Source organism: Engystomops pustulosus, chromosome 7 (assembly GCF_040894005.1).
Source record: "Engystomops pustulosus chromosome 7, aEngPut4.maternal, whole genome shotgun sequence".
NCBI classification, from domain to species: Eukaryota; Metazoa; Chordata; class Amphibia; order Anura; family Leptodactylidae; genus Engystomops; species Engystomops pustulosus.
The window spans coordinates 69,519,158-69,542,815 of record NC_092417.1 but is presented as its reverse complement, the minus strand read 5'-3'; the positions used below and the strand labels follow the sequence as shown (position 1 = coordinate 69,542,815).

Here is a 23,658-nt window from a genome sequence, read left to right as displayed (position 1 = left end):
TCCAACAAGTGCAGGAAGAAGTATCTGTGCTGCAGGAGAGAGTGGATGATTTGGAAATGTTTAAATCAGAAAGGTCTGCCACAATAACAGATATTCGTGAGCAAGTATCAACAACTATCTCTCAGCAGCGCCAGCTTATGCTCCAGATGGATGACCTGGAAAATCGGAACAGGCGCAACAACATTCGCATTAGGGGCCTACCTGAGGCCACTCAGTCATCAGACATAATTCCGACGTTAACGGGTATATTCAACAGTCTGCTGAACTGTGCTGTGGACACCCCCATTGAAATGGACAGAGCGCATAGAGCGTGGCGAGCTAAAAGTTCGGATCCAGCACGCCCAAGAGACATCATATGCAGAATTCACCACTTCAATGTTGAAGAGCAGATCATGCAGAAAGCAAGAATGAAAGGGGCTTTTGACTTTGATGGTGCCTCGATCACACTATTTCCTGATCTATCTAGGAGGACGCTGAGACAGAGAGCGGCACTGCGTCCTTTGCTATCCCTGTTGCAAAGTAGAAATATAGCATATAGGTGGGGATTCCCATTTGCATTACATGCTCGTGCAGGTACCAAAACCGTGACTCTTACACAGCATGAGTAACTCGAGTCCTTCTTGCAGCAATTGGATCTGCCGGACGTGCGGCTTCCGGATTGGAACGCTCCCCTGCTAGATAACCAATTACCACAAAAAAGGCAATCGCAATGGAACGTGGATGCAACCCCATTTGTTGCTTCACCAAGACCACAGAGACAAAGAGCCAGAAGAAACCCATCGGAAGAGCGCCTACAGGAGGACTGATGCTGAAAAGTTGCCCCTGTGAAGCCTAGGTGATATTATTAAAATGTCTGTTGCTAACTGTTAGTTTAACATTGCTACTCCCTTTGAAGTACACCCAACTCTCTTGCTTGCTCTGATGGCTCACTGAAGCAATGAGATATTCTATATAAACCAGGCTACCACTTGTATACACAGGATATTGATCAGCAAGTTATACATGTGGTAGAAGGGATCATTCAATCTCCCCTTATAGCTGAACATATAAGTCCTATTATGTTGTACACTTTTCTAAACCTTTTTTCTATATGGCCCGGATCTCCATTACGAATCCAGGCTATTAGTAGCTGTTGTATTTCTTATCTGGTAAAGCCACCTTCCCCCCAATAGGTGGAACTACGATAAGACATCATAGTTCCTTTTTGCTTAGCTGCATTCAAGTTTTCTAGTTAAGCTCCGACCTCTTGACCTTCCCTCAGGTCGGATAGTTCGTTTCCCTACAACCCACTCTCCCCTCCCACTTATCTATACAGAGCAGTCACCCCCATCTCCCGATATGTCTACCTTGAACATTGCATCCTTTAATGCGAAGGGCCTCAACCTCCCAGAAAAGAGGTCACAAGTTCTATATACATTTCACAAACGAAAGGTCCATGTGTTGTGTGTACAAGAGACACATTTTAAGAGAGGACATGAACCAAATATCAATAACAGGTATTACCCCGTCCACTACCAGAGCACCAACCCGGACAGAAAATCCAAGGGAGTATCCATTTTTATACACAAAAACATACAATGTAGGATTCTTGACAGTGTTGTGGACCCAGATGCTAGATATATATTCCTAAAATGTGATATACAGGGTTCTATATATACCATAGCCAATGTTTATGCACCAAACTCAGGTCAGACTAATTTCCTGCTCAGAGTACTGGACCACTTATGTTCATTTGCCAGGGTATCTTTGCTTTTATGCGGGGATTTTAATATGGCTCTCAACCCCCTACTTGACTCTTCCTCAAACCGGACCTCCATCCCATATAGTAAAATCAACAGGCTTAGAAAAAGTCTGCACTCCTTGCAATTATGCGATGCATGGAGAACTCAACATCCAGATGATCGCGACTATACATTTTATTCTCTGGTACATAACATGTATAGTAGGATAGACTATATCCTCCTCCAACATGGTCTCCTGTCAACCACTATTCACACCGAGATTGGTTAAATTTATCTTTCAGACCATGCCCCAGTTTTTTGCTCCTTAGCACTGTCCCCGCCTAAACGGAATACATTTAATTGGAGGCTTAACGAGTCACTTCTAAGCGACTCCCTTTGTAATGAGGAGCTTAAAAAATATGTTCAGGAGTTTAGAGCAGATCACCACACAGACTCTACCCCTGAAACCACAAAATGGGAAATGCTAAAGACAAACCTAAGGGGGATTCTCATCAAACATGGTTCTAGACTCAAGAGAGAATCAGGATTCAAAATTACCTCCCTCTTTTCTTCACTACACTCATTGGAGGCACAGCATAAACAATCTGGGCAGGAGTCTACTCTCAGGCAGCTTACTTCTGTAAGACATGAACTCAATTCTTTATTAGAAGCCAAACAACAAAAGCTGCGGTTACTATGCTCCCGCTCTTTTTACGAATGGGGTAACAAGCCGGGTAGATTATTGGCTAGGGCCCTAAGAGACAGGCAAGCAACCACTTACATACCCTCAATTAAAAACCACTTGGGGTCAACTGTACACAAAACTGAAGAGATTGCAGAAGCCTTTACGGCATATTATCACTCTCTATATAATCTCCCTGCCCCCTCCTCATCTTCCCCCCCCCCCCCCTAGACCCATGCAAACTTTGGAACAGTATATTCTTGACACAGCGCTCCCTACCATACCCGATTTGGGAGTTGAGCAACTTGAGGCTCCTTTCTCTACAGAAGAATTGCAACAGGTGGTAAAGTCCCTCCCAGCGGGTAAAAGTCCAGGTCCTGATGGATTCACAGCAGCCTTCTATAAAGCCTTACTTACAGAACTCTCCCCTCCACTACTGAATGTTTTCAATTCGATATCCCCTTCCACCCCTCTCCCCTCATCGTTTCTACATGCACACATCACAGTACTTCCAAAGGAGGGAAAGTATCCACAATTATGTCCCAGCTACAGACCGATATCCTTAATAAATTCTGATGCCAAGATCTATGCCAAACTAATAGCGACACGCGTCTCTTGACTGGCGGGTTCCCTAGTCCACCCGGATCAGGTTGGGTTTATACCCTCTAGAGAGGCAAGGGATAACACCCTTAAAACATTTTCGCTGATCCATAATGCAAAAAAATCATTTGCGCCTTTCCTGGCACTTTCACTTGACGCTGAAAAGGCGTTTGATCGGGTGGACTGGGGATTCCTAGATGCGACACTAAGGCAGATAGGACTGGGACCATTAATGATGGCACGTATTAAATCTCTGTACAGTACCCCAAAGGCTCAAATTAGAGTAAACGGCTCACTTTCTACCCCCTTCATGATAGCTAACGGAACTAGGCAGGGATGCCCATTATCCCCATTGATATATGCTCTTGTGATTGAGCACTTACTCATAGCTATACGCAAAAATCCGAATATCAAAGGGCTAAGAGTTGGGGAAAATACACACAAATGTTCTGCCTTTGCGGACGATGTCCTCCTTTACTTATCTGATCCCAAATCCTCCCTTCCTGCAGTAATGGAGACACTAAACACGTTTGGTTTCTCTAGCAACCATAAGATTAACCTGTCAAAGTGTGTGGCAATGGGGGTTGGACTTGACCCTGTGACCACCCAGACTCTGAGCAGTCAATACCCATTTACTTGGAGGAGGGAGGCAATACCTTATCTTGGGATTAGGATCCCATCGGACCTCTCCCAAACATATCAACTCAACTATGGCCCATTCTTAGAAACACTCAAAACCGAACTAGCAAAGTGGACCACCAAGAAAATCTCATGGGTGGGCAGGGTGAGCTGTGTCAAAATGACAATACTCCCCCGACTTCTATACCTGTTCCAGACTATCCCTTTATCAGTCCCAAAACTTTTTTTCAGTAAGCTCAATAGCACTCTCAACCGCTTTCTTTGGGCGGCCTCTCACCCTCGAATCTCCAGAAATACTCTAATTTGTAGAAAACAGCAAGGGGGCTTAGGATTGCCGGATTTTAAAGGATATTTCCTTGCCTCTTCGTTAACGAGAGTATTGGACTGGTTTCACAATAGGAAACATAAGCTTTGGGTCCAAATAGAAGAACGGCTATCAGAATCTCCCCTCACGACCCTACCGTGGTCTAGTAAGTATACTGCACCATCATGCCCTCTGACAAACCTGCCATACATAGCCACACAGGTTATGAGAACACTAAAACGTTCCTTTGGTTCCACAGTACTATTCACCCCAGATGGCCCTCTGACCCCGATAACTGGGAACCCAGAGTTCCCGCCAGGGATGTCGACAAGCTATCTAGCCCCATTACGAAGTCAGGGCCCACTGCGATTTCAATCAGTTACTGAAAACAATGCAATTAAGCCATACGAAGAAATATTTTCTAGTGACCAGCGATCTGCACGCTTGTTATGGGAATACAATCAATTGGTACATTTTTATCGAGTTATCAAACCTACAATAGGCCTGCACAGGGACCTGACTCCGTTCGAGTCCTTGTGTACAGCAAAGGACCCGATCCCACATTCAATTTCACAGATATACGGGCTGCTATTAGATAATTGGAGCAAGCGAGATATCCCTTTTGTTAAAGCGTGAGAGGGGGGAACTGGGTAAGTCCTTCCCGCTTGAAGACTGGTCCAAAGCATTCGAACTATGCCACAAATTATCTATATCCTGTAAATCCCAAGAGACTAACTACAAAATCTTGTCACGTTGGTATTGGGTGCCTTCCAGATTGCGGTCTATATATCCTAATTGCTCAGATCGTTGCTGGAGATGTCTTCAGGCACCAGGCACAATGACGCATATATGGTGGGGGTGTCACTTGCTCCGTCCATTTTAGTCTCAGGTGCGCAAACTAATCAATAAGTTGACAGGAATCCAGTTGGAGGACGACCCCTCAGCTCTACTCTTGTCGATTTTTCCCACATCAAACTCCAAAGCCAAAAAATCACTGATGGGATTTATGTTAATAGCAGCCAGAGCTCTCATTCCAAGACTGTGGAAAACCACCCGAATCCCCCGAATGTCGGACTGGTTCAGTGAGATTACTCTGCTACATAGCCTAGAAGAACTGACTGCATCAAATCACAACACTCAAGAAACTAACACAACCCTTTGGGGCCCCTGGCTCACTTTTAGACAATCCTCGGAATTTAACACCTTTACATAACTTGAGACTGTGTATTACTTTCAACTAGACTGCTCTGGTAGATTTCCCCATGCTTCCCGTACCCTCTCCCCCCAACTCACCAAATTAGTTTCCCCCATGGATTTGTTATTCTGTTCACTAAGTTACCTGCCCTCTAATAACAGGCTATTCCAATGGTCTCCGATTCACATATGTCACACTGTACGGTCAGTGAATATAGGAGCTCCTAATATGGCTCTTACCACATAGATGTTTTAAGAGACTGGTTGAACATTGTTGGAGTGTTGTAAAGTGTGGGCTTATTGTTTTTCCTAACACTGCTGTAACGTTCTGTTATTCATGTTACACTGTCAGGACCTGCGAGTCCTATATCTTAAATATATGCTTATTACTATTTTGTCGCACTTAAATGCTAAAATAAAATAAAGAATGCTAAAAAAAAATGGCAAAAAAGTGACATTTTTCGACTTTGGGCGCGATTTTCCGTTACGTGGTTAAACGCAGTGAAAAACTTTATCATATTTTGATAGATCGAGCATTTTCGGACGTGGCGATACCTAATGTGTTAATGATTTTCACACTTTATTTGTATATATACACTCACCGGCCACTTTATTAGGTACACCTGTCCAACTGCTCGTTAACACTTAATTTCTAATCAGCCAATCACATGGCGGCAACTCAGTGCATTTAGGCATGTAGACGTGGTCAAGACAATCTCCTGCAGTTCAAACCGGGCATCAGTATGGGGAAGAAAGGTGATTTGAGTGCCTTTGAACGTGGCATGGTTGTTGGTGCCAGAAGGGCTGGTCTGAGTATTTCAGAAATTGCTGATCTACTGGGATTTTCACGCACAACCATCTCTAGGGTTTACAGAGAATGGTCCGAAAAAGAAAAAACATTCAGTGAGCGGCAGTTCTGTGGGCGGAAATGCCTTGTTGATGCCAGAGGTCAGAGGAGAATGGGAAGACTGGTTCGAGCTGATAGAAAGGCAACAGTGACTCAAATCACCACCAGTTACAACCAAGGTAGGCAGAAGAGCATCTCTGAACGCACAGTATGTCGAACTTTGAGGCAGATGGGCTACAGCAGCAGAAGACCACACCGGGTGCCACTCCTTTCAGCTAAGAACAGAAAACTGAGGCTACAATTTGCACAAGCTCATCGAAATTGGACAGTAGAAGATTGGAAAAATGTTGCCTGGTCTGATGAGTCTCAATTTCTGCTGCGACATTCGGATGGTAGGGTCAGAATTTGGCGTCAACAACATGAAAGCATTGTCTTGTATCAACGGTTCAGGCTGGTGGTGGTGGTGTCATGTTGTGGGGAATATTTTCTTGGCACTCTTTGGGCCCCTTGGTACCAATTGAGGATCGTTGCAACGCCACAGCCTACCCGAGTATTGTTGCTGACCATGTCCATCCCTTTATGACCACAATGTACCCAACATCTGATGGCTACTTTCAGCAGGATAATGCGCCATGTCATAAAGCTGGAATCATCTCAGACTGGTTTCTTGAACATGACAATGAGTTCACTGTACTCAAATGGCCTCCACAGTCACCAGATCTCAATCCAATAGAGCATCTTTGGGATGTGGTGGAACGGGAGATTCGCATCATGGATGTGCAGCTGACAAATCTGCGGCAACTGTGTGATTCCATCATGTCAATATGGACCAAAATCTCTGAGGAATGCTTCCAGCACCTTGTTGAATCTATGCCACGAAGAATTGAGGCAGTTCTGAAGGCAAAAGGGGGTCCAACCCGTTACTAGCATGGTGTACCTAATAAAGTGGCCGGTGAGTGTATATCAGTTCTAGGGAAAGAGGGGTGATTTGAGGTTTTATTTTTTAATTTTCATTTTTACTATTTTTCAGACTCCCTAAGCCAGTGATGGCGAACCTTTTAGCGGCAGAGTGCCCAAAATGCAACCCAAAACCCCCTTATTTATCGCGAGGTGCCAACCAAAAATTAAAGCAGTAACTTATTGCTCCCTGTTCAACAACTTTCAATCATATTGGCCTCCTGAGGACAGCAACACAGTAGAAAAAGATGAAAATTTTCATCATTTTAGCTTCTTTCCAGTTTCCCTCTGTACACAGAAAATCGTGTGGCCAGCAGGAGGTCCTCCAAAGATAATTTGTCCCTGTCTACTCATTCTCCCTCTTCCTACAGTCCCTAATAACGAAGTAAGTATCAAAATATGACTGAAAGCCGCATCTTTTAAGTTGCTTGGAACTGCAGGAAGATTCTTTGTGTCCCGTCTGATGTGCTGGGGCGATGGGCCAGGTGCCCACAGAAAGGGCGCTGAGTGCCACCACTGCCCTAAGCCCGCTCCATGCACCCGCATCCGGCATGTGACGTAATACTATGTCACATGTCGGTAAAGGGTTAAAGCTGCACCACAAAAACAGTTAGTCATAGCAGCGCCAAATTCATGAAGAGCGTGCGCCATAATTCAAGAATCTGGCACACTCTGCACACTACACAGGCAAACTGCAGGACGTAGTAGCACATCTGGGTGTGAGACGTTCCGTCCCGCAGAGACATACTATCACGTCCAGGTGATGTAGGGTTTTTTTTTTGGAACTCCTTCTATAGCAACACTCCAACTTTCTGCATGCCCCTAGAGCTTACAGCCACAAGTTGATGAGCATCGCTCTATAATATATGCTAGAAAAAGTAGTACAGTGACAATCCTATTATTTAATGGTCAAAATATGTTCCCCAGACCAGAAGACAATGACTATTTGCTGTTTAAATGCCCACTAAGAGCAAAGTTACTTCAAAATATTGTGGTATTTCCCCAGGTTCCCTTAGTTCCCCCTGCAGCTGATACCCAAGAACACAACACACCTATAAGGTTGTCACACACACACTGGACAGAAGTCCCCAAGCAGATGATATGATAAAGCATAAGTTAAAGAAATACCATATATACTCAAGCATAAGCCTAGTTTTTCAGCACAAAAAAATGTGCTGAAGACCCAAACTCTGCTTATACTAGAGTAAAAAAAAAAATTATATAGGTTTTACCAGGTTTTTGTGGTAAAATTAGGGGTCTCGGCTTATACTTGGGTCGGCTTATACTCGAGTATATACGGTACCTTACATCTTCTAAAATCTGAATTTACTGTACTGTCCATTAGGCATAAATTCTAGCACCTAATAATAAATTCTCCCCAATGCTGGAATATTTTGTATAATGTATGAATAAGTCTGAAATACTCAGTAACTAAACGTGCATATCTCAATAGGCCAGATAATAGTAAACTTTGGGTTATACTTTATTAAAGAAATCTGTTCCGGCCTCCTCCTTTTCCCCCCCCCGTCTTTCTTCCTTAGCAGCAATCTTCTTCCTAAGCAGTCTCTATACAGTGGGTACGTAAAGTATACAGACTCCTTTAAATTTTCATTACAGCCAATTGGTAAGATAAAAAAAAATAATCATTTTTTGATCATTAATGTACACTCTGCACCCCATTTTGACAGCAAAAATATTTACATTTCTGGGGGGTTTTTTTACCATGCATTGTGTAGAAGCACCTGTTGAGCTTGTACAGCCATGTAGTGGATTGTGTTTGGCAGGTGATGAGCAGTCCCTGGTTTTCTCCACACATACTGCTTAGAATTAGCATCAAAAAGTTCTTGCTTTGTCTCATCAGAACAGGGAATCTTATTTCTTATAGTATGAGTCCTTTCATGTGGTTTTTTGTAAACTATAGGCGGCTTTAATATGTCTTGTACTGAGGAGAAGCTCCCGTCGGTACACTCTGCCGTATAGCCCCGACTGGTGGAGGGCTGCAGTCATTGTTAACTTTGTAGAACTTTCTTCCATCTCCCTACTGCATTTCTGGAGCTCAGCCATAGTGATCTTAGAGTTCTTCTTTACTTCTCTCACTTAGGCTCTTCTCCCACAATTGCTTAGTTTGGAAGTAGAGTTGTGATAGTTCCAAATGTATTTTATTTAAAAGGGGCACTCTCACGAAGACAAGATTCTTAAATATACTCAGGATAAAATAACACATTGTCCAATTCACTGTTATGAACAAAAATATAGCATTTCACAGATATAATTCCAACCTTTCTCGATTAGTTTTTTCACTTCCATTTTTCACTCACCAACTTCAAAAATCTATAACTTTTTTATTTTTCCACATAAAGAGCCGTTTGATGGCTTATTTTCTGCGTAACAAATTGCACTTCATAGCGACGCATTTAATATTCCATGGCGTGTACTGGGAAGCGGAAAAAAAAATTCCAAATGCAGTGAAAATGGTGAAAAACCACATTTGTGACGTTTTCTTGTGGGCTTGGATTTTACAGCTTTCACTCTGCGTCCCAAATGCTATGTCTACTTTATTCTTTGGGTCGGTACGATCACGTGGATATCAAATTTGTATAGGTTTTATAATGTTTTTATACATTTAAAAAAATTAAAACAACCTGTACAAATTTTTTTTTTTTATTTTGCATCTTCTGGCGTCAATAACTTTTTCATACTTTGGCGTATGGAGCTGTGGGTGGTGTCATTTTTTGCAAATTTTAATGGCGTTTTCATTGCTATAATTTTTTGGGACTGTGCGACCTTTTGATAATTTTTTATTAATTTTTTTATATTTTTCAAAATGGCAAAAAAAATGCCATTTTCGACTTTGGACGCCATTTTCCGTTTCAGGGTTAAAACGCAGTGAAAAACCGTTATTATATTTTTGATAGATCGGACATTTTCGGACGCAGCGATACCTAATGTGTTTATTATTTTTACTCTTATTTATATATAATCAGTTCTAGGGAAAGGGGGGTGATTTGAATTTTTAGGTTTTTTTATTATAATTTTTTTTAAACTTTTTTTTATTTTTACTTTTACTATTTTTCAGACGCCCTAGGGTACTCTAACCCTAGGTAGTCTGATTGATCCTATCATATACTGCCATACTACAGTATGGCAGTATATGGGGATTTTACTTCCCATTCATTACAATGTGCAATTAGCACATTGTAATGCATGGGTTAAAACGAAGTAGCCTCGAGTATTCGGAACACTCGAGGCTACCATGGCGTGACATCATCGGGGAGCGGTGATCCGCGGCAAGATAGCGGCGCCCATGCGCCGCCATCTTTTTAAAGCTGCCGGCAATGCTGGCGTGGGTAGCACTGATCGCGGGTGTTACCGGGAAGCCTTTGCTTACTGCAATATGCAGCAAAGACTTACCGGCTATGGAGAGGGCTCGGCCCGCGTCGGGAAGGGGTTAAGGTTCCAACCATAAATTTTCTGACATTGGGTCAGGCAGGACAAATTCTTCTCATGGTTCTCCTGTGTACTCCCTGCGGTGTGTCTCTGCCTCGCCCAGTCCCCCTGCATTCCAAGACAAGCTCACACAAAGATGCTCACATGAGCACTTCCTGCCAGTATTGTGAGGAGAATAAATCTGCAAGCTACAGGCAGAAAAGATCTTTATAGCAGGGCTGATTGTGTGTATATGTTATATCCATTACATGGATCTCATCATCTCTGATCGGTCTCATCTCTCTCCATGTGTCAGATACTAGTGAAGGTTCAGAAGCTAAATAAAAGTGTAGATAAACCTGGACCCTTATCATCTAACCACTTTGTCAGAACATAGCATATCACAGCACTAGAGGGATCATAATGTTTTCCTGCACACACTCTGAAATTTTACACTGACCATTACTGAGTGATAGGAGCTAAAGCAGCAATAAAACTGAGTAAAATGGTTAAGTAAGGGGTTAAAATGATCTTTAAGGTGTAAAAGTCACTAGGGGATTAAACTTTGAGAACTTTCCTACATGGGAAATCCCCTTTAAGGATTATGGAGACCACTGTTCTCTTAGGAATGTTCTGCAGACATTCTTTTGTAACCTTGGCCAGATCTGTGCCTTGCTACAATTCTGTCTCTTAGTTCCCTGGGCAGTTCCCTAGACCTTATGATTCTCATGTGCACAGCAAAGGGTGTGACACTCATATTAATGTAAATTAGCCTGAAGGGGAGGAGGGTGCGCATATAGGTGAGGCGTCACCAGACCTTCTCTGGGCTCAAACTGCTGGACCCCCTTCAGTACTTCTAATCCACCTGCTGCCTCCTCCACTCTTTGCCTCCTCCACCGCCCAAGACGTCTTCTGCTTTTGATAGCAGCTGGCAGGAGAGGTGTTAGAAACCCACTGGTGGAATGCAGTCGGAGTATGCAGGTGTTCACCTTTTTCACCTATAGAAAGCTTTGTAGAGGATAAATAAAGTGGTAGATTTCCTTTAAGTGGACTTGCAGCTGAAGCTGATCATGGTAGAATAGGACCCCATACCCAAAAGGTGTTAAATTACCCCATGGATTCCAATTTGAGTTCCGAAGGATGAATAATGGAGAAGAGTTAACATAAGTGAAAAACTTATGTCCCATGTGTCAGTTTTGTTAGTATCTTCCATAGTGTTATGAAGAGCGGTCTGGAGGGAGACATTGCATAAATGGTACTTTCTATTCACATGAATTGGCATCTGTTAACAAAATGACATAGGCTTTCAGAGAAAAGTTTCCAAGGATAACTTCAAAACAGGTTTGTGTAGGTAGATTTAAAAATCTTCATCTGTCTTTGGCACTATCCAGGAGCTGGCACTGACTACAAACAACATTTGGTACTAGCAGGAGAGGCAGAATTATAAGTCATTGATAACAGGAACCAGTCATTCTCCATTCTTGAGAATATAGAAGCAGATGCCATAAGAAAGCTTATCGTATTACCGGGGAACTGACAGCTCATATAATCTAAACTGTGCATAATCCACACTTGAGGCAAGAAGTGTATTTACCATGAGTACAGAAATGATTTCCTAATGCAGCTCTATACCCAAATGTACTCTACTCCTTCTAGCAGGGGTTATAAAAGAAGAATTCAGACATGTAATAAGTCAGCCACTTAGGTTGAAAGGAAGAAGACAGAAGTGCCAGACTGTAAATAGATGACAATCCACTCCCCCGTTCCTATTGCATAAAAGTGTCATCCATGTATTGTCAAACCCTTGAATATTTCCATGATACTCCAGCCAGTTACTTAGTTTGACTGGAATGTATACAATGCATACAGAGGAAAAACCATCTGTGGATTCAGTAGGATTTCAGTAACTGACTCATATATCATTGTCAAGAAGAAAGAAAATCAGAATTTCATCCTGTATCCATAGTGTGATACACTAACTTGTTGGTGAAGTCCCTGGAAGACAATTTGGCCAACCATGCTCACTTTCCCATCCATTTTAAAAACTGGAGCAAATGTAAGCAAGAAAATTGCACAAAAATGAGCCAAAATGTTAGCAAAAGCCCTATTCTTCAGTACAGGGGTTGATCAATTTTCTCCACTGTGTATACATATTCTTAGTTATATCCTGTATTATACTGCAGAGCTACACTGTTCAGCTGCCAGAGTTTTGTGTACATAACCGACATTACGTATCATCTACTGATCCCCAGTTACATCATTTATTATAGTCCAGAGCTGCACTCACTATTCGGCATGTGGAGTCACTGGGGCACATTTACTTACCTGATCCAAGGAGTTCATTGTCCGACGATAATGCACTGTGTCGTTTCCCAGCTCAGGTCCGACAGAGTTCCCCGTCTTCTTCCTGGTGTATGTAAGTGCATTGTCTTGCGGCACAATTTGAAAGTTAAATCCTGAGCTCAGTCCGAATCAGTCAGATTGTCTGATGGCACGCCCCGGTCACATGAAAGCCAGCACAGCCGCGCCACAATCCGATCGCGTGCAATACAATCCCAGCACAGACCCCCTGTTAAATACCTGTCAAAGCTGCATGAAACCCAAAAATGGCGAACAGACCGACGAAAATGCGATCTGCGACCCTTAGTAAATAAGCCCCACTGTGCACATAAATAACATTATGTATCCTGTACTAATCCACAGTTACATCATATATTATAGTCCAGAGCTGCACTCACTATTCTTCTTGTAGAATCACTGTGTACATATATTATATTACTAACCCTGTAATGATCCCGAGTTATACCAGCATTATACTTCAGAGCTGTACTTTGCACATTAAGTTTATAATTTAGGATATAACTGTGGCACTTACTATTCTGCTGGTGTCACTGGGTACATTTCTTATCCTGTATGGCTTTTAGGTTTTATTAAGTACTTTAATCCAGAGCTGTAGTCATCATTCTACTTAATTTTCACAGTTCCTCCACAGTTTAGACATTTTGATTTATTCTATATATACAAAGTAATTTTATGGACACTAGTTAATGGGACATGTAGGGTTAATTTTAATATCAGAAGAACTGGATGAGGCTTGTAAAATCTAGGACACAGAGGAGACCTATATTTGACAGAACAACAATCCGAAGTTAATTTGTGCTCAGTTGAGGTCAGGCATTCCCAAAGCTAGCGTCCGTACACATTTGGGCATTGCCATGACAATGGGTCATTAGACTGTTTAAAGAGAGAGGTTCTAAAACACTTTATAAATTTTTTTTTTTTTTTTTTTTAAATGCCGGTAACATCTGTTGGATAATATCCTGATAAGTACCCCACCCATTCAGCCCAAGGCCGGCGGCACATGAGGCTTTTTGAAGCCGTTTTTAAGCAGTCCGTTAAAAACCGCATGCATTTAAAAAAATCACACGTTTTTTGAAAAAACACATCGGTTTTTGACAGGTTTTACCAATTATCTTAATTAAAACTGGTCAAAAACGGATGTGTTTTCCAAAAACGCATGCGGTTTTTAACAGGCTGCTTAAAAACGGGTTCAAAACGCCACGTGTGCCGCCGGCCTTAGGCTTATTGAAGAGAGTTGGATGTGTCAAACTTGCATTGTGTTTGCTGGAACATCCATCTCAAACACTCAGCAATTGGATCTAAACTGACATATTCTGAGTTCAGTTCCGGTTGTGGAGTGCTCAGGCCGGACCTTCAAGCAAGCTCACCATGCAAGTTTGATACGAGTTGGACACAAAAATCACTCTAAATAAATTAAAAGGAGACATTATCATTTTTACCACATGTGGATGTTACTTTTTGTAGCCTATTATGTATTAAACTCCCTAAACTTCTCTATACAAGAGAAACTTTGGAAACTTGGGTTTTATGTCATGTCCCACACTCTAGTTACATCAAAAGAAGTCACTATTCTGATGGTTTCTTTTGGAAACAGACTCTTCTGTACAGTCAGATGTGTGACTTGTAGTATCTCAGTGTGCAATGTATGGTCAGTATTCAGATAGTATCTGTATTGTAATTAAATGGAAACAAGTATACAGTAATTGTGGGTGCAGCGCTGAATGAAACCATAGAAGAATGCTTGTATCAGGAAATGTATTTCACAACTGTACAAGGCCTCCTTTTCTGCCACTTTTCTCCTTATTCAAAGTTTATTTTAGGTTTTACTTTCTCTCCACTGGTTTCATTATTTGTAGTTGGAATTATTCCATCTTTAAGCCACAGTAAACCACTTCCTGCAAAGCTTGTGCTTACAAACTTAAGCCAACCTGAGCCAGCAGAGCTGCAGGGGGCATACTATATTATAACAGTTCTCTGACCACCCTGGATGTATAGTCCACCAAACTGTGGCAGTAATGCAACAGGGCATTGTTCTCTATGGGAAAAGCAGAAAAACACCACCATAATTGAGAGCATAAAAAAGGTAAAAAATTATGTAGATTCCCCACGACTGAATGGCGGCACCTTTGTTCCCAAGAATTGCTCATTTGAAAGCCTAACATTTGCCAATGTATGAGGAGAATATGCAATTTTCAGAACCACAAGACAAATCTCATGGAATTATGAGCCTGCAGGCCTGAACACAATGGATATTATCACTTTACAAGATTGTGTGTAAGGCCTGGTAATTAAGGGATTACACAGAAATTGTAGCTTTGTTTCAGATAAACCTGGTTTTTCAACATCCGTTAGGACATGACACCTGGCACTCTATGAAAGAGGTAACAAATAACCAGGCGCAGCAGCTCAGACAATGTCCGCTCCGTTATTTAATTCATTCATATTGTCAGGGACAGTGCTGCATCTGCCAAGAAGCTTTTTAGTTTCTCAGCCTGTGATTATAGCACCAAGTCTTGGGATACTAAATATAAAATATGTAGGTGGCAAGAAAGGGAGCAGAAATCCTTTTAAGCGGTAAGCAGTGTCCCCATCCCAACGGGTGGAAATCATATTCAGCCTCACAGCGACACATTGATCAGAGTCTGCAGGGATCGTCCCTGTGGTTACTGCCAGTGGACTCAGACTAGGTACATTTGGTTACAATAGACATAAAGACATCAAACAACACAAAGTGAGGTGGCCTCACAGAAATTAAACCTAATGTCAATGACCAAAAGGCAATTTCAGGTGAATCTTTGTTTTAGAAATTGCTAGAAAAATGTGCCAACTTTAAAACTAAAAAAAATGAGAGAGACACATCTCAGGAGATTATATTAATTACCCCATACCAAGTAAACTAAAATGCTGTTGGATTAGCACAAACGGCAGCACATAATTAAAGGCCTTTCCTCCTTCCACGCCTGCTATATTAGGAGGCTCCAGCCAGACAATTCTACGCCAGACCCTGCATAACTAAATGCTTCTGAATGGACACAGGCTATAACAAATCCTTCACTGCCAGCACGGGCCTCTGGACACCCCTCTACGCCCTCTTGTCGTGAAGTTGTCATGTGAGGGAAGAAATAATCCTGATGGTGTGCTACGGAAATTGGGATTATTTTGAGGCTTGTACTCCAGAAAACTGGTGCACAAGCATGGTTAGATCTCCCTTTCCCATGAAAAAGAGTCTTTATTTACCACCTGATCCAACCATAAGAATCAGGATGTTAACAGCAAGTCTTTACAGCCAGCAGCAGGTAGCTACAGTGTATACTGGATTATTCTCACACACGGGTGAGGTGCGGCAGCTGGACTTCTGGGTGATGGGCGTAATGAAGCTATGCACCCAGAGTGATTTGCATTGATAAAACTTTGGCATCTAGAGAAAAAGTCAACAGATGAGAACATATTTATTTGATGTCCTGGTTACTGATATACCGAGTTGCTCCCTAGGCAAACATGACAGAATCTCACATTGTATTCAGCGTTAAGAGTGCAGTCTTATCACAAAAACACCTGTCTGCTGTCTCCATGTATATTGTGGGAAATAACATTTAATCCATCCATAACACATTTTAATCACATCAGGCGTTAACCCTTGTATAGTACGTGTACATATAAAGACAGGGCACTACCCCATTCCTGTACTGTATATTGGAGTGTGCAGTTTGCTGTTTTATCCTTCTCACCATGCTTTATACCGCAGCTTATTCTTTTGCAGATCCTCAATACTTAAAATGTCATAATGTCAGCCACATTCATAACCAAGGTCAAAATTTATATCGATGTGGTACTAGGATCAGATCCACTGAATGCAGAGGGTAAAAAGAATTTGAGAATCACAATGTATTGCCTTGTTGTTACAAGAAACAGGTTGATCCATTCAACTTTGCTCCATTCTGCCCAGACTGATTAACAAGCAGCAGATACATTACAGATTATGTAACAAAAAACTGGCATATCCCTCTGGACCATAATGAGGATTTTGGTTTCTGCATTAGCCACATGGACTGTTGCTTAAGGTGAACATGAGAACTGGTTAGTGCCAGTCAGGAATAATAATTAACTACTTAGTGCCACTTACAAGGACTTTGCACACAGGAATATCAAGCTCCAGGCAACCACACAGGAGACAGTGAGGATTGCACAATCCCAGCACGGACTTCACTGCAAGATCCATAGACCGATCACTAAATTTAAAAGTGAAAAAACTCTGCAGCCAGACAGGAAACGCAATGCAAGCACCAATGGATCGGAGAGATTTAATGCACTCTAACCTCTAGACCAGAGGTGGTGAACCGATGGCCCAGGTGCCATTGGTGGCACTCGGAGCTCTTTCTTTAGGCACTTAGGCTGTGACCCCCAGCAGAGAATTTGCTAGACAAAACCAAGTTCAAGACATGCTGCAATATTTTAAAGTGGCTCATCCTCAGCTGCCTGGGACTACAGGAGGAGGAAGTAGTTGTTGACTATCACTGCAGCTATTTCTCCAAGCCCCTGCAATTTTTCTTCTCAAGCTACTGTATTGGTGTCCTCAGGATGCTGATACGATTGAAAGGTGTGACAGAGCTAGGAGTAATAATCTACTGCTTCAATTGCTGTGTTGGCACATTGTGATAAATAAGTGGGTTTTGGTAGTAGTTTAGGCACTTGGTCTCTAAAAGTCTAAAAGTTTCGCCATCCCTGCCCTAGACCATACTATTAGCCACTGACTATATAGGACAGTGATGGCGAACCTTTTAGCGGCCGAGTGCCCAAACTGAACCCAACCCCCCCCCTTATTTATTGCGAGGTGCCAACCAAAAGTTAAAGCAGTAATTTATTGCTCCCTGTTCAACAACTTGATATTTTCCTCCTGAGGACAGTAACATAGTAAAAAGATGGAAAATTTGCATCATTTTAGCTTCTTTCCAGTGTCCCTCTGTACACAGAGAATTGTGGGGCAGCAGGAGGTCCTCCAAAGATAATTCAGCCCTGTCTACTCATTCCTCTCTTCCTACAGTCCCAAGTAGCGAAGTAAGTGTCAAAATATGATTGAAAGGAGCATATTTTATGTTGGGTGGAACTGGAGGAAAATTCTTTGAGTCCTGTCTGGTGTGCTGGGGCGATGGCCTGGGTGCCCACAGAAAGGCCTCAGAGTGCCGCCTCTGGCACCCATGCCATAGGTTCGCCACCACTGATATAGGACAATTATCAAAAATGCATATTAATGAGTAAAGCAGGCTATCCCTTTACTATGGAGCCGTGATGAAATCAGTGAAAATGGCGCCTACCCATTTCACAGAGCAGCAGTGACATCACTGTGTACGCAGCTTATCCTTCAAGTGGGAAAAAAATCAGTGTATGGGGCCTATCCTTTTAGTAGAAAGAATTAGTGACATGTGAGTGGTAGGAGCCTATCCTTTCAGTCAAAAGACTCAGTGACAAACTGGTATATAGAGTCTACCCATTCACAAAACTGAAACGGTGGCATCACAGAAAATACTGACTATCCATTTTCTTGAAACAAAAACCTCACAGAGGATAGAACCTATCCATTCACTATAGAGCTGATATCACAGAAAATGAAGCCTATTCACTTTGTGAACACATCATTGTAGGATTCTGTTCAGGTCTAAGGGCATAAAACATAAGCAAGCTGTCATGACTCCAACTTCTTTTAGTAAGAAGCCCATTGTGGGCCACCATTTAAAAAACATTACATTTTCAGTCCTACAAGCTGTATGAGGGCTTGTTTCTGACAGATTTTGGAGATACTTTGTTTTGAAGTTTTGAGACATTTGCATGATAAACGCACCTTACAAAACACAATACCGTTTTTTGTTTTATGTTACCACAATTGCTGTCAATGTCCTTTATTTTTTCTTTACAAATCAGTTTATTTACTTTATTACAACTTTTACCTCATGGACTAAATATTAGGCTACACATGTAAGTTAGTTTATAGAAGAAGTGGGCAATAACCAATGGGGCACTTTTACTAAGGGCGGTGCATCATACACACTGTGGCTTCTAAAGAGATGGCATTTACATACCAAGCAAATTTTGGCCAAATAAAAGTAATACAGTTGGGCCTAGTTGTAATTAGGTGCCACTGTGCTGATTTATGGCAAAGATGTAGTTTACTCTCTCACCTTCATGGTTATTTTAGGATCTCAATTGTCAGACAGGTAGAGTTAGGCTGTGTTCTGCAGCCCAGGAACAGCTATCTGGGTACTAACTGGGCGACTAACTGGGTACTGAAATGATGCTAATAGATTGGTGGTCCTGGACTGACCTTCTTCATCCTATCTGACGCTACAGATGAAAAAATTTATGTTACAGGACTAGAAGGCTGGAGAGAAAACAATCAATGCCAGAATCAGTGGAACAATTTTTTTTATTAGAGAATGTAAGTGTGAGTGGGGTTGGTGAAGGGGAAACATCCTCTCTAAAAGAGAAAAAAAAAAAAAAAAACACTAAATGAAATAAATTATAGGTTGTGACTCAAAGACATTGATGGTCACATTCCTTTAAAGCAGTCAAATATCTGTGTAGATGTATTCAGAGTAGACTTCCAGATAAACCTGCTTCATTCCTTACAACTTCCACCCTGGCTAGGTCAGCACAAGCCGCGGACGGGATTCTGTTGACTAAACGGAAAGTGACCGCTGAGGAATTCACCTGAAATTCTGCTTCCTACATAACACAATGTTACCAAAAGTCATCATGTGCTGTGTGTAATGCCAACACACAATTACAATGGAACGAAATGTGATACAGTACGGAAAACACACACAAATAGCAAAATGTCTTGTGAAAAACAAATCTCCATTGTGCAGCAACAGAAAAACTTGTTGGGTTTTGAAACACAATGCAAAGGCTACAAAGGAGGGACTTGTCCCTATTACATATGAGTTTCCACGAAAACATGTAAAAAAATATGCGGTTGGAACAAGCCCCTCTTGTGCATGGGAGAGCAGTATTATATATATTCTGGCAAATAGGGGGCAGTGTTATAGTAGTTATATTCTTGTACATAGGGGGCAGTATTATAGTAGTTATATTCCTGTACATAGGGGGCAGTATTATAGTAGTTATATTCTTGTACATAGGGGGCAGTATTATAGTAGTTATATTCTTGTACATAGGATTCAGTATTATAGTAGTTTTATTCTTGTACATAGAATGCAGTATTATAGTAGTTATATTCTTGTACATAGGGGGCAGTATTATAGTAGTTATATTCTTGTACATAGGGGGCAGTATTAGAGTAGTTATATTCTTGTACATAGGGGGCAGTATTATAGTAGTTATTTGTTTATACAAAGGTTGCAATATTTAATAGCTACATTTCTGTACATAGGAGCAGTATTATAGTAGTTTTTTTCCTTATACAAAGGTTGCAGTGTTATAGAAGTTACATTCTTGTACAGCAGAAGCAGTGTTACAGTACTTAAATCCTTGTTAAGTATATTAGTACAATTCTTGTACATGAAAGATTCAAATATCTGCAACATTGATACACTAGTACAAGCGAGAGACTGCTGACCATCACACATCTCCCATACAATGCCATCTCGCCACACTGACTTCTAAGCAAAACGTAACAATCCCCACCACCTGAGCTCTATTATAATCCTATAATGTTGACCAATTCATCACAAAACAGTTCTTTATGTCTCTATACACACTGGGCTTTCTGTCTACTTTTCTGAGCAACAAAGCCTCTAGAGAGAGGGAGAGCCAGACAGAACAGGTTCCCCTCTGGACTGAGGTCATGGGTTACACAATGCAGCTGTGTAATCTAATTAATCCAACTCCAATCAGCCCTGGGGAAGGCAGGAGCTGCCCCTTATTATCATACTGCATGACTGTTTGTGTAGTAGCACATGTATGAATATACAAACTGACATTAATGATGCCACATTATTCTGTTTGATCAAGAAAGGAGTTATGCGAGATGGAATATGAGAAACAGAATGAAAAAATAATATAAAAAATTATGTCTGCACGTTGTCAGGGCACAGAGACCTCTTTATTAGACAAGTTTACAAAGGATGGAAGACAGTAAGAGACATTTTAGAAATATTTATTCCTCTATCCAAACTTGAAATCAGTTTCTAGAGACAATGACCTAACAATCTATTATTTGGGGCTTCCGGGAAGTAAATCCCAAGAAAACAGTATGTTTAGTAGAGAACTTCAAACATCTTACTTGGAATGCTTTTTTATGTTGTTTTCTTTGTCTGCCCTAGTACTCAGCACCAGATTCTCACCATCTTTTGTTATATAATTTGTTCAGAAACGCTTTAGGAACAGTTAAGCCTAGTCAGCAATATACAAATAAATTAGAGTCCAACAACCGAGCAAAAACAGCTAGTGAGGCAAAATCCACCCACAGTGACCCACACAGGATATAAGCCGAGTGTATATAGTTTGTATGCATTCACACATTGCATTTCAATTTGGTTTTTAAATGCAAGTCAAACGCAATGGGAGGGGCTTGGCCTGATCACATAGGCATTTCTACCTAAATGCATGCAATTTGTAACAAGCACCAGGTGTTTTGCATTATTTACATGAGAACACATGATGCTCTTTTTCAATTGGATGTGTTTCAGTGGAAACCTATATGCGATTGGGCCAAACCCTTCCTATTGCGTTTGAATTGCATTTCAAAACATAGTTGAACAAATAAACCCATGGACACAGCCTTAAAGGGAACCAGTCACCAGCCCCTATGCTTGTAAACCACAAAAAGCATCTCATGTTTCAGTTTTCAAAGTTGCTAGCCATGTCTTTATAACTTATATCCCTGTTCGGCATCCACTCAGGTGGGTGGGGTTGTCGTCCCAGCAGTCAAGGAGGTATTTGCCATTATGGCCACCTTGTCAGCTACCTACACCTCCTTATCTGCATGGACCAAAGCAAAGTCCATGCCTCCTCGTCAACTCCCCCATCTAGCCGGTGTCTCATGGGAATTCCCGTGCAGAGCACAGAGCAGAGATGACCAGCCCACTGCGCATGCCTTGGAAATCCAACAAGACACTGGCCAGATGGGGGAGTCGACAAGGAGGCAGTGCTTGCTTCGGGTCCATGAAGATAAGGCGGCGTAGGTAGCTGACAAGGAGGCCATGACAGACAATACCTCCTTGGCTGCTGGGACGATAAGGCCACCCCCTGACTGGATAGCGATCAGGGATAGAAGTACAGGCTGCACGCAGCATTGGCCAGCAACTTTAAAAGCAAACATATTGGGGGACATTTACTATGGCTTTTCCGCCAGTTTTGTGGCGCTCTCACTGCATGTTCTGCTCTCTGATCTACTTATTAGCTGGCGGCGCCAGAAAAAATTACTTTTTCCGCTTGCTCCAAGTCTTGGTGGAGTGGAAACTCGGACACAATTACAGCGCCATTTTTGGGCGCTGTAAACTGGTGGAAAGTAGACCAAAAGAAATTTGGTCTAGCAGGGACACAAAACAGTGCTATTGCACCTTCGCCTGTTCTCCGACTGTTGGACACATTTCTGGTGCTCGGGACAGATTTTGGTCCCAGGGACAGAAAATGGTCTCGGCGCCAGAAATGTATCTGCACAGCTCCACAATATTAAATTTGTATCTCCTTTCCGAGAGCAGGTCGGTAACAAAGCCAATGCAGTCACCGACACTTTATGTAAACGTCCCCATAGGGGCAGGTTCCCTTTAACCTAAGTTCCAGGGCCATATACATACAAATCACAGGGTTGGCAGATACTTGCCTTGCATAAAGGACTCAATCCTTCGAATGAGCTCATAAGACTTAGAGCGGTCTAGCAAAGTTCGGATAGCTGGCAGAGGGTCCAAGATGATGGTCTCGGGATGGGCTTCAATATATTCCTAAAATCACCAAAAATAAAGACTGTGTTAGATTGCTAGTGGTCATTACCAGGGTCCCAAGAATTGATATGCATTTCTAAAATAGTCTTAATAGTTTACGGAGGTACCATAGAGAGTATGAAATTTTTATTAATACAAATAAAAAAACTCCCAGGCACATATTGTGTTAATAGACATCTATCTATACAAGAAAATGATGAACACCACCCACCTTCACCCCCCAGACCAGACTATGGGTGACCCTCCCTCTTACTTCCTGACCCTAGCCAATAGCCTCTCACTCGGGTCACTGCTGTCCACAGTTTGGAGTCTGTTCCTTCTGGAATAGATCTACTGGTTTGGCTTAATTCCACATGATGTTATTAGGCTTCTTCTAAGTCAAGCTTGAAGTTAAGTGTGCGGCCTTTCAAGATAGCAAAAGGAGGCATTGGGGCTCATTTACTAAGGGTCCGTGGAGTGCATTTTCGTTGGGTTTCCCAACGATTTACATTTTTGGGACTGTTTGGGATTGGATGAGAGAAGGGGTTGGGATGGAGGAGTGTGTCCATCCTGACCACTGATAGGACCGCTGTTTTAGGGCATCTGATTCGCAACTACATGCAGCATATTTTGAACTTCTCCTTCTAAATGAATATCTGTTTTTTTCCTTTTGTGATAATTTAACCCTTGAGAGAAAGTGTCTGCCTTTTGTGTATAGGTCTTTTTTGTATAGATCGCAATTGCTAATTGTGGACACATCGGCATTATGCACAGACCATTTATCCATAAATCCTAAGAAAGGAATGTTTTTTTGCGGAAAATACGTATGTACAAACAGAGGGAATTGTTTTTTAATGTTCTTAATGCTTTTAATGTTTTTATGAAGTTTGTTCTAAATAGTATGTGTTGTACTTATGCAAATTTTTGGATTTAAAACACCTGTGATAGCGCTACACACCCATACCCCGGAAGAAGCCTGAAGAGGCAAAACCTGGGTCAGGCGAGGTGTTTGGAGTTTTTTACACTGTTACATGCGCGCTTTTTAACTCCAC

At 41.8% G+C, this 23,658-nt stretch overlaps 1 protein-coding gene across 6 annotated transcripts in view; it reads right to left on the bottom strand.

Annotated features, from left to right (window-relative positions):
- Positions 1-23,658, bottom strand: part of ITPK1 (inositol-tetrakisphosphate 1-kinase) — an 82,535-nt gene that overhangs the window by 13,948 nt on the left and 44,929 nt on the right. For all 6 annotated transcript variants that reach the window (XM_072116517.1, XM_072116520.1, XM_072116518.1 and 3 more), the window contains one exon: positions 22,510-22,627. In XM_072116517.1, the coding sequence (XP_071972618.1) occupies positions 22,510-22,627 (118 nt within the window). The remainder of the gene's footprint in view (positions 1-22,509; positions 22,628-23,658) is intronic.